Below are 13,234 nucleotides of genomic sequence, written 5' to 3' on the forward strand. Positions count from 1 at the left end.
AAATGTCATATATTTTGGACAAAAGATAACATAATTACCTAGAGAACAATTTTTATCTAAAAATTGTATGTTTAATGCAAAATATATGTTGTTTATATTCAAAATGATCACCAAATTATAAGAATTCCAGCAATGTAAATTATATTCTGGCTGGGTAATTTGTATGAATTTTATGAGCTAAAACAGGCAGTCAGGCAGGGTGGCGGGTGGGGGGTGGTGCGAATCTAAAAATAGCTCTCGAGCCGGACACTCACCGCGTATATGATGAAAGCGTATATGATGAAAAATGCCGCGTTAAGTGAAAATTCAGCTTTGGCAAGGCACCGCGTATATGCGAAAACGCGTTAAGTGAAAGCGCGTTAAGCGGGGTAATACTGTATTGCCAGAGCACAGCAAGCATTTCCTAACTTAGCACCAATAAATCAGAACAGCAAAGCATTTATATTATTTTTAAAAGAGTTTTCAATTAAGTGAATACCTTAATTCTGGTTCTGTACAAAACATTTGTAAATAAGAGGAATAAGTAAAAATTATGATTTTTAGAAACATTGTTATTTATCATATTTCCATATCTTCCCAATAAATATTAAAAGAAAAACCATAGTAAACTGGCATTTAAATGCAATCCTGCTATAAACTGACACAAAAATGGTCTCCAGTGCATTTTTTTAAATTTCTCTTAAATCTTCTGAAATATTATGAACATCAGCATAGTTACATAAAGCTTTGTCCACTCACTAAATATAACATGAAACTTAAATTGTCAACATGCAAAAGAACCAATACATTTTCCTCTAAATCTACAGTAAGCTTAACTCCAAATAAGAAATATACTATGCAGTACAGTATTCCTAAGACAACTATCCTCTTGGCATGGTATAAAAAAAATGAAACCCTTTCAACTGCAATTACACAATTCTAAGATTTAATACAGACAACTATTTTTGTGATTACTGCACAAAAGAACCTGTATCCTCAGATGCATTTTGTACCTTATACTACAGGTACACCTTTTCACCGAGTACAACATTTATCTTCCTAAAGACAGCAAGATATAATTCCTATCTTGTATATGCATAGATGCACCACATGAAAGATTAATTATAGGAACAGTCACCTAAAAATAAATCCTCCCAACAATTCAGAAACCTCTTATATGCCAGTCTACATGGAAAATAAATTCTAGTACACACCATTTGATTTACTACACATAATATAACTTGCTTGAGAGTGCATTTTTCTGTTCAACTGTAGCAACACACTTAATTTCTTCCTGAGTCATACCATCTCCATCCCTTTCAGACAATTCTGAGATGTGTACTTTTGCCCTGGTAATAAGAGAGAGTATATTAACACTAAAATTACTGCAACTGTATACATTATATGTATTTACTGCAAAGGAAACCTGATGTATGGAAGAATTAAATAACAAGCAACAGACATAGTAAGTAGGATTAAGTAGTGATTGTTATAGTAAGTAGTGACAGGTAGGTAGTTGGGTAAGTGTGTAGATGGGTAAAGAAGGTGTTGTAAGCAGATTGGAAAGACGGTAGGTAGCTAGATGAGTAAACAGATAGTTCGGGATATATAAGTGAGTAGGTGGTTAGGGAAGTAAATCTGCAGGTAAGTGAATAGAGATAGGAAATAAGAAGATACCGGTAAGTAGGTTGTGAGGTCAGTATATAGGTAAGTAAGCAGATATGTAGGTAGGTAGGTAAGTAAGTAGTTGGGTAGGTATGAAAGCTAGGTAGAAGGTAGATAAATAATTAAGTAGTAGGTAGATAAATAATTAAGTAGTAGGTAGATAAATAATTAAGTAGGTAGATAGGGAAATAAGTACCATAGGTACCTTTATTTTAGCATCTTATTCTTTATTCATATAAACTAATTATCTTTAACTGAAGGAAGAAAAAGTCGAGGTTAGAGTCAGCTGTTGTATTCATCTGCAGACATGAGCATGGTTTTGGTAAGTATTCTAGTGAATACAGTACAACGTCACATATATAATTCAAACCGATACAACATTAGTCATATTATATTCAAAATATCTATCAATCTAATGTATCTCATGGTTTCTTGGTGGTTGTGCTGTGATTTTACTTTTTACGTTTATCCTCTTCACCACTGATTGGCTCGTTAGCCGCTTGGGCGATCAGTCACGTCTGTTACTTTTCTTTTTCTTTTATCCTCTTCACCAAATGATCGGCTCGTTAGTCGCTTGGGCGATCGGTCACCCCTTTGTTTCACACTGTTGGCAAGTACTGGGCATGCACCAGCTCCTGAATGTACCTGAACCCACTCCAGTGTTGGTCAAGTCTGGTCTTGAAAGAGCTCACACTCGGTGCTGACACAACACTTTCTGGTAGATTGTTCCAAGAGTTCACAACTCTCACGCCGAAAAAGTTTGCCCTCACAGTTTTCTGGACCTGCGGCTTCTTCAATCTTGAGCTGTGACCCCTTGTGGGGCGAGTGTCCGCCAGCTCCAAGTAAGGACACTCGACTGAGTAGTGTCCCTTGAGATGCTTATACACTTCAATTAGGTCTCCCCTTGCCCATCTGTAGTATAAGCTAGGCAAGTTCAGGCGCTCCAATCTCTCAGGGTAGCTGAGGTGCCGAAGTGCAGGCACCAGTCTGGTGGCCCTCCTTTGAACATTTTCAACCAACTGACAGTTCCTAGCATATCTCGGGGACCAGACAGGGTTTGAGTACTCCAGATGGGGAAGCACAATGTTTTCAAATGGTGCACCCTCGCTATTCTTCACAACATGCATCATTTTTCCACATACTTGGGCACTTATTTCTATACTTGAACACTATTTGAATTTCACATTTCAAGTGTGATACACTTTAAAACACGGTAAGACACATGGTGGTGGCCGCACATCAAACACATGTAAAATGTTTCCTTGTACACCTGAGGTTGCTTTGTTGAATGTGCATACATAGCCATGGCATTTTCTCGTTGGGTGTCTCATTGATGCTGTAGGAAGGATACAGTCCGGGATTTGAGCAAACTGGGAGGCATTAAGGCTTTGATGTGTTTCTGGGAGTGGATGGACTGTGGCTCACACAGTTGGTGGTAGACAGCCAGAAGTTGCTTGAGGATGTGAATGGTGTGGTCAGTGAATTTCTTTCCCTTCACTTGTTGGTATAGTATGTGTGCATTTTAATAATAACATGTCCAGGAGATGGAAAAACATTTTCTTATACCATTTCGTTGTTTTCCAGGCACTTTTTACACTAGAGATCATTGCATCTGATTTATCTCCAAGTCTCATGGTTATATTATAAAAAAGAACACTCAGGTTTCATCTCGTATTGTTTTGTTGCCTTGTGTATGTTATGGCTCAGCACAAAGGTGGACAGTAGACATCAAATTAACACCCTTCTTATTACACCATTATATTGAAAGGCATTACTGTGCTTTCCTAAGGATGACTTGGCCATCACTCCTTTCTTTTTTGTTGGGGAGGTATGGCATAGCAATACGCTTGGCTCTGCATGTCCCACAAGCCCTGGTCTTTGTTGTCATGTAAGTACCTGTACTGGAAAAACACTACCCTGTCCCCCCAGAATGGCCAGTGATAGGATCAAGTGTTGTATCAGTAGTGCCCTCATGTACATAATATCTTGGATGTAGCTCATCTTGCAATCACACATCACAAACAACTTCAGGCCAAAATGGTGTCGCTTGGGTGGAAACTGATACTGCCTCGACACAGCACTATACTTCTACGAATACAAATATTCTGGTAGTATAGATAGAAGAGGGTCCTGAATTTCTCATGTAGGTTGTCAAACATAGCGGATTTTCTTCGTCGAGTCACTGTACCCCTCTAGATTATCATAGACGTGGAGCAAATGTAAAATATTTGTGAAACTGTTTACTGAGAGTAATTTGTGAAATATTGAAGTGGCAGTCTGTACCAGGTCAGTGGTCCAGTACTCTATTTATGAGTGGCAGGGTGGCAACGTGTGGGCTGGGGGTCATCTGGGTCATCATCGCTGTTTGTGTCATCCATCCCTGCAGGAGAGGCAGGCCCAGGGGGTGGGTGTAGGGTCATAAGATGAACCAGGTGTGGGTGAGCGGAGTAAGGGAGAGCGTCGAGATAAAATGCTTATGCCTGTGTTGAGAAGGGGGGTTTCAGAGGCAGGTGAGGAGCATAGGGTTGGTTGACGCTCATGATTACATGGAGAGAGAGAGAGAGAGAACGGCGAGACAATGGTGTCTTCCCGCTTCTTTTTTTTTTAGTTGGCCCAATCTCACTACTTCTCCTAATGCTGATGCCAAGAAGGTCCTTGAACCCAATCTTGATCATCACCTTCACACTGAGTCACATATAGTTCCTCATTTTCCTTATCCCCTTACATATTTTCTTCACTTTCACTACTAGTACTTCCCTAAATGTAATCCAGGTCTGTGCGTCAAATCACTTTCATCACACGTGGCTTCATTATCGATATCACTACCACTCATAAAAAATAAGACGGTTTCAAAAAACAATAAAACAATTCCCATTTATTTTGCATAATAGTGAAGCCCAAAACTGCAGGATGTGTATACTTAATACACATTCTTGACCAACAACGCCTCTCAAATATAGAACAAGTATTCTCTTCCATGACCATCAAAAAGTTAATAAATACTGCATTGTAACTCCACAAGTAACCCAATAACCCTCTCCCATCCCCCCCCCCCAAACTCCCTTACCCTCCTCAATCCCCATAACACCACCCCCCCCCACACTTGTGATTTCTTCAGATTCCCGAGTTATGCTTTTGACTGTAACATCTTGACTGGGGTTATCACAGGGGGTATAGGAACACCTTTCCCTGACTGAACTACTGTACTGATTTTTTAATGCATTCAACACCACTAATCAGCATATCACCTGTTAACTTTTCTTTTTTAATTGGTTGATCAACACAACCTTCTTTCTGTTTCTACCATATCTTTACAAATGGTACTTAACATATGTATCATCCAATTATCACCACGTGAAACAGAAATTTTTCATTATGGCAGGACACCGTGAAATCATCCTTTTGAACAGGGAACTTTGGCATGTTAAATTAAGATGATCTGACAAAAACCCCTTCATTAACAAAGGTGAAGGGAAAGGAGGGGTGAAACAGTCCCTCCACAGTACACCCATGCCTGTGGTAATTTATAAATTATTCTAAAAAATATCTTAATAAAATGTGCTTAGGGTAAATATTTAGAGATTTTAACTTGCATAAGCTGGTGGCTATACATACTGTATGTATGTTACTGTAAAAAATGAGCACACATTCCATTATATATATTTATATTATGGATATACATTATACAGAAAATAATAACATAAAATATATTAGTAATGCTTACCCCAGTTGCATGCATTGATCAACTATGGTGATCTCTTGGAGTCAAGGAAAAACTATATGATTCAGATAGATAGAGTGAAGGACATATAAATGAAAGGAATAGATATCCAGGAAGCAGCAGTCTGCATGAATGAATGGAAGGCACAAGAAAAAGGAAAATAAATGTCCGGTGTGTGTTAACCCTTGATTACTTCCACCCCGTATTAAGCAATAAGTGGCTTGAAAACTAAGAAAATTTCAATACTCTCCTGAGATATATATATATGTAAACAATCATAGACATTTACCTGAAAGCAGCCAAATGAGCATAGTACGCAGGGCTTGGAAGGGAGACAGATCTTGTACAACGAAAGTACAGATGGCATAAACTGTAGGTTAGCATCTGTATATCATCCATTGTCATATCATTGTCATCCCACAGAATATGGTAATGAGTTGGTTTGCTGGTACCTTGAATACCCTGGAAATAATAAATTAATTCAATTAAAAGTTGAAAAAAACTGCTCACACTGTTCCTTTTATATACCCTTTAATGCTTCCTCTGGGTGGTTACAGAGGTTTAAGATCCGGAACAAGATCACCAATATAAACATTGGTGGTGAAGAAGCGAGTGCTGACCGTGCTGCGGCTAGGGAATTTCCTCCGTTTTTACGTGAGATTATGGAGGAAGGACAGTACACCGACGACCAGGTGTTTAACATGGACGAATCTGGTCTTTTCTGGAAAAAGCTACCTTCCAAGTCCTTCGTTGTAAAGAATGCCAGCAAGATTCGGGGCCGGAAGATGCAGAAGGAACGCATCACCGTCCTGTTTACCACCAATGCCTCCGGTACCAGTAAGCTCAAGTTATCGGTGATCCACACAGCATGCAAGCCGCACGCCTACAAAACCATGGACATGACCAAGCTAAATGTCCACTGGCTGACCGCACGTAAGGCGTGGATGTTCTCTACACTGTCCCTCACCTGGTTTGATGACTATTTTGTTCCCGATGTAAAGAAATTCTGTGAGCAACAGAATGTGCCATTCAAGATTGTGTTGCTGCTGGACAACGCACCAGGACACTCGCCCCTACTGTTAGATCATCACCCCAACGTAAAAGTGGTCTTCCTTCCTCCCAACACTCCGTCTATATTACAGCCCATGGACCAAGAGTTAATCTGTAATGTAAAAGCTGCATTCTCTACGAAAAAATTCAAGCTCCTGAACGACTACACCAACACCAGGGAAGAGTTGCGCAAAGTGAGTGACACCACCACCGATAGCAAGAGCGAAGAAGATGAGGATCAACAGTTGGCACAGCAAAAAATACTGTTCAAACAATTCTGGAGAGTATTTAACATCAAGAAAGCTGTGGACTTCTTGGTGGAGTCATGGGATCAGCTGTCTATTGCTACAATTCGTCACGCATGGAGACATGTGTTACATGGAATACCAGGTGAGAGGAGGAGTCAATCTGTGACTGGTGAGGTTCAGATTGTTGCAGTAGCAGTGGACCTTGCCAGAGAAGCTGCGCAGACTGTTACAGTTCCAGGCTTCTCCGAGACCACCAACGACGACATCCTGGAGGTGATAATGGAACCTGATGTGACTAACGAGGAGATGGTAGATGATGATGATGACGACGTCAGTGAAGAGGCAGGTGGTGCGTCATCCCAAGAAGAACAACACTTATCCCATAGTAATGTTAGGGGTGCCATCGAGTGTATCGAGAAAGCCAAGCTCCTCCTTTCCGACGACCCTGACGCAAACAGGTATGAAATCTTCACTACCCAGCTGTTGCAGACTATGGAGCCCTACATCAAGGTGTATCACGACAACATCAACACCAGCCGTCAGCAAAGCATAACAGATTTCTTCGCCCGCAACCCACCACAGCCAGCCCAAGCCAGTGATAGTGACAGTGAAGATGACTTTGAGGGATTTGTCAGGGAAGCCCTGACAACTGTAAGTGACAGTGATGGTGATGCACCTAGTAATGGTGATTCACCTGAGGGCCAGTAGCCTGCCCTATGCCTCGGAACCAGCCTCCATCCCCGTATGCCGACCCATCTCTTCTACTAACGTAAGTGTTCCACTAACTTTTAGTTTTCCTAACCTAACCTTTATTTTTCCTATGTTAACCTTTATTTTACCTAACCTAACCTCTTCTATATTACTTGTTTTTTCATACCATCATAAAGTTAAGATAAAATTTTTACTACAACATAGTTGTGTGTCGTCAAGAAGTGGAGTTTGGGGGTCGGCCCGGACTCTATTTCAATTAATCCCATATGTTATGTTATTCACTTTACGCGTTCCTCACTTTCCGCGGGACCCTGCGGGTTACATTAACCGCGTAAAGTGAGGGTTGACTGTGTATATATATATATATATATATATATATATATATATATATATATATATATATATATATATATATATATATATATATATATATATATATAAGAGTGAGTCACTGTGCAATATGTATTTTTTGTGGGGGCACGGGGCGGCAAACTCAAGGGCCGCCCCGGGCGGCACTCACTCTAGCTACGCCACTGTTTCTTCGCCCGCAACCCACCACAGCCAGCCCAAGCCAGTGATAGTGACAGTGAAGATGACTTTGAGGGATTTGTCAGGGAAGCCCTGACAACTGTAAGTGACAGTGATGGTGATTCACCTAGTAATGGTGATTCACCTGAGGGCCAGTAATCTGCCCTCTTCCTCGGAACCAGCCTCCATCCCCGTATGCCGACCCATCTCTTCTACTAACGTAAGTGTTCCACATAACTTTTAGTTTTCCTAACCTAACCTTTATTTTTCCTATGTTAACCTTTATTTATCCTAACCTAACCTCTTCTATATTATTTGTTTTTTCATACCATCATAAAGATAAGATAAAATTTTTACTACAACATAGTTGTGTGTCGTCAAAAAGTGGAGTTTGGGGGTCGGCCCGGACTCTTATTTCAATTAATCCCATATGTTATGTTATTCACTTTACGCGTTCCTCACTTTACGCGGGACCCTGCGGGTTACATTAACCGCGTAAAGTGAGGGTGGTTGACTGTATATATATATATATATATATATATATATATATATATATATATATATATATATATATATATATATATATATATATATATATATATATATATATATATTTCATGTAAATCCACAATGAAAACGTGGATAAGATAAATCTTGATAAAATCACACGGGAAAATGGAAACAATGGAGTACCTTAGCTTTCGTCTTTATTCAAGACATCTTCAGAGGCAACTGGATTACATGGACAGAGAGAGGCTTAAATATACAGGGTGACCTTAAAAACATGAGGTCAGGTTATAATGATGTAATCCACTAATCCCCACACCAACACACACGTAGAGGAGCTAAAGAGAAGGGGGGTGACGTGACTAGTCAGGTCAGGTCAAAAATAAGGGACCCACAAAATAACTATCATACACCTAGATCTAAGGTTTTCAAAGCATTTTTAACCTTGGGCCACTGACAAATAAATTTATGTAACATATTATCAGTTTTGAACTGACCATCACTAAGGTTTATTAATTTTAATTCCTTAATCAAACTAGCTTCAACCAGAAGTTTTTCTGTGACACAAGATGATTTAAATATTTCTAAGCTTTTTTCCCAAGCAATGGGGTGATTATTATTCCTAACATGAACGAACAAGGCACTGCTTTCAGATGCTGTTCTGATATTATACTTATGTTGTTTGATTTTGAGCTGCAGTGTTTTTCCTGTCTGTCCTACATAATTACAATTACATTTGCTATATGGAATACAATAAACACTTCCATTTACATTCAAACTTGGGCTATTCCTTATTAACATATTGGTAATGGTTGAGTCATACTTGAAAACAACATTAATATTTAGAAGCTTGAGGAACCGAACTAACGGGACAAATTCATTACGATAGGGCAGTCAAAATATTCTTAAGTGTAGGAACTTGTCTGGTTTGAGAGGAATGAAAGGATTATTTAGCCCTTTTAAAACATCGATCAACAAACACAGAAGGGTACCCGAGTTTCTGTGCAATGGAACGAATGTGTTTCAATTCATCGTCACCCCCCTTCTCTTAAGCTCCTCTACGTGTGTGTTGGTGTGGGGATTAGTGGATGACATCATTATGACCTGACCTCATCTTTTTAAGGTCACCCTGTATATTTAAGCCTCTCTCTGTCCATGTAATCCAGTTGCCTCTGAAGATGTCTTGAATAAAGACGAAAGCTAAGGTGCTCCGTTGTTTCCATTTTCCCGTGTGATTTTATCAAGATAACCGTTGTGTGCTATTTAAAGATTAGTACGGTCATTACCTAATACCTGACCATTGTGGACCTGGTCTCACCCTTCTCTGTATATATACACCTTGAATTGTATTTCTCTCTCTAGTCTGTACTCACCCCTGAAGATGTGAATTACACGAAAGCGCTTGGGAACTTCGTGTTTTCTTCTTTCCTTGTGGTTATCAGTAGGGCTGATAACTTATCAGCATATATATATATATATATATATATATATATATATATATATATATATATATATATATATATATATATATATATATATATATATATATATATATATATATATATATATATATATATATATATATATATAATATGTATATATATATATAATATATATAGCAAATGTATATATATATATATATATATATATATACATATATATATATAAATGTGTATATATATATATATATATATATATATATATATATATATATATATATATATATATATATATATATATATATATATATATATATATATGCTGATAACCTAGGAAAGAAAGAAAACAGTTAGCACTTTGATGTAGTCACATCATCGAGGAGCCAGTACATCTGTACTCACCCCTGAAGAGTTAACAAAAAATTGCCGCCGTCCATTGACTGCGTTAAATTAACGGCGTCAACGTACAACACTGCATACAACATTCTAGTGTTTATTTTTCTACTCTAAAATAAATATATCAGAATAAAGGTGAACTTACTTGATGAGAGCAGAGATAGAAATCTCGCTCACTTGGATGTGTGATCCCAGAATCCACAACAGTACCAGGTGGAACATTCTTACACTTACCAACACCATCTCTGTCCTCACAGAACAATCTGAAAGAATTCATGTATTTTAACAAGGTAAATTATCTATCGATCATGCTTCTTTGAGGGTTCTAATATCCAAAAGAATATAAAATACAGGGTACTGTACCTAAATGCAAGGGTGTTTGAAGGTGGGGGTGGAGAAGAGAGGTAGGTCTTGTGGAAACAGGAGCAACAGACAGTTTGAAAATGTACAAGTTGTGTGTGTATATATATATATATATATATATATATATATATATATATATATATATATATATATATATATATATATATATATATATATATATATATATATATATATATATATATATATATATATATATATATATATATATATATATATATATATATATATATATATATCTTGAACTAAAACAGCTAAGGTACTCGTTGTTTCCATTTTCCGTGTGATTTATCGATATATATATATATATATATATATATATATACCTCTATATATATATATATATATATATATATATATATATATATATATATATATATATATATACTGGTATGGAGGGTTGGCGGGGGGGAGGGAGGGACCGACCGACTATCTGGCGTGGTTGGAAGAGGGGGGGAGGCAAGGTGGGGTACTTTGATTGACAGATAGTGTCGTGAAGAATATTTTTTTTTTTATTAATTGAAGCTATTTGTTTTAGCTCATAAAATTCATACAAATTACCCAGCCAGAATATAATTTACATTGCTGGAATTCTTACAATTTGATGATCATTTTGAAAGTAAACATCATAGATTTTGCATTAGACATACAAATTTTAGATCTAATGTAAGTATTTTGTTTACTCTGAGTAAATATGTTATCTTTTGTACAAAATATGACATTTATATTCAAAATATTCCTGGTCTTACAAGGAATCCAGCAATGTCAATTATATTATCCTAACTTTAGTTTGAGGTAATATTTATTACTATACCTTAAAATCTAGTGGTTTTACCCAAAAAATTTCTCAGAGAGGGAAGAGCCAACGAGTGTAGTGTGAGAAGAGGGGGAGGGAGTTGAGTCCATTATTTGAATGGACATTAACTTGGCGACTGTATTTCTCTATTTCTCTTAAGTATTAATTGTGTGCATGTACCATCATAAAATTAAGATGTTATTTTTACTAGAACATAGGTATTGTGTCGGAAAAAGTGGAGTTTGGGGGTCAGCCGGTCCCTATTTCATTTAATCCCATATGTTATATTGTTCACTTTACGCGGGCCTCCGTGGGTTCAATTGACCGCGCAAAGTGAGGGTTCACTGTATATATATATATATATATATATATATATATATATATATATATATATATATATATATATATATATATATATATATATATATATATATATATATAGTGGAGTCTGCATTTACGCAGTCAATTGAACCCGTGGAGGTCCGCGTAAAACGAAAAACGCGTAAATGAAATACACAAAGTAAGTGTACATTTCTACCTTTTTTGTTGAATTTAGGCAATTTTCGGTGAGCTGGAACCAATTGCACAAAAACCCTTTGAAACAATGGTTTCGGTTAACGAGTTTTTCGGTTACCGAGCAACCTGCTGGAATGGATTCTGCTCGTTAACTGAGGGACCACTGTGTATATATATATATATACCGTATATACCCGTGTATAGCACGAGTTCTTAAGACCAAATTTTTTGGCAAAAAGTTGGGGGTCGACCTCTATACGGGTAATAGTTTCGTTAGGTTGAAAAATATTTACCAGTAACTACCAGTAAACAATGGAAACGACGCACCAACTCACCACCCACTGTGAGTGTCGGTACAGTTGCCAGGGCAGATCTCTTGCGTCATCATAGCAAGCCAAAAGTAGCCAAATGCATGGTATGGTATGGTATGGGATGCACAGGAGTATGTAAAACATAAAGTATTCATTTTTAAAAGTTTATTTATGGATACATAAATTTTTTTTAATTAAATTTGAAACATCAATCTTTGTTAATTAAATTTGAAACAAAAGAAAAATACGATACCTTATTTATAAATATTTTCATTAAAATATTACATCACAAGTATATTTTACCTTAACTGTGCCTGAATGAATATATTCTCAGAAATAAATATGGAAATGTAATATTTTTGCTGAAAAGACGTACGTATTACAGTGGAAAGTGGGATAAAATTGTGACGAAAACAATGACTTTCACTTTCTTTCGTCGTTCAAAAGATTTTGCCGTAATCGTTTTTCAAATGGTTTTCAGTTAAAAACTGTTGAATTACAATAATATTCTATCCTAATTGACTTGAATAAATACTACGATACCATATTTCTGAATATTTTCATTAAAATCCATCAAAATCATTTTCCTTGTCATCATCTGCAGCACCAAACAGCTCCTCCCAGTCCTCTCCTTGAACAGCATCGTCATATGGATCAACACCATCATCAGCCATAGGATCATCAATATCTTCATCCTCATTCACGCTCTCATTAGCCTCATAATCCCACAACAAGTCGTCTTCTGTTCCATCAAGAGCATTCGAAATCCCACATTTCTTAAAAGATTTCACCACAATTTCTGGTCTGATTGCATCCCAGGCCTCTACAATCCATTCACATAATGTTGCTGGTGATGGAGCTTGGATGTTGCCTCCCTTTGTGTATGTCTTATCGCCTTCTATCATCCAGTTGTTCCACTTCACTCTTACCGCATCTTTAAATGGTTTGTTTAAGGAAACATCCAGTGGTTGGACAAGACTTGTTAA

The 13,234-nt window shown here is 37.3% G+C and overlaps 1 protein-coding gene across 2 annotated transcripts; it reads right to left on the bottom strand.

Moving 5' to 3' along the window:
* Window positions 1-535: 535 nt before the first annotated feature.
* LOC121854531 (protein argonaute-2-like) lies at window positions 536-10,686 on the bottom strand. Of its 2 annotated transcripts, none has more exons than XM_042349203.1 (3): window positions 10,390-10,686; window positions 5,655-5,827; window positions 536-1,328 (listed from the first exon to the last, which is right to left on the bottom strand). In XM_042349203.1, the coding sequence occupies exons 1-3, from the start codon at window positions 10,519-10,521 to the stop codon at window positions 1,205-1,207; spliced, it is 429 nt and encodes a 142-aa protein (XP_042205137.1). In that variant the 5' UTR covers window positions 10,522-10,686; the 3' UTR covers window positions 536-1,204. The 2 variants fall into 2 exon arrangements, with proteins under 2 accessions (XP_042205137.1, XP_042205138.1); XM_042349204.1 differs by having other exon boundaries at window positions 10,479-10,684.
* Between the last annotated feature and the right edge of the window lie 2,548 nt (window positions 10,687-13,234).

This window comes from Homarus americanus, unplaced genomic scaffold (genome assembly GCF_018991925.1).
Source record: "Homarus americanus isolate GMGI-L3 unplaced genomic scaffold, GMGI_Hamer_2.0 scaffold51455, whole genome shotgun sequence".
Lineage (NCBI taxonomy): Eukaryota > Metazoa > Arthropoda > Malacostraca > Decapoda > Nephropidae > Homarus > Homarus americanus.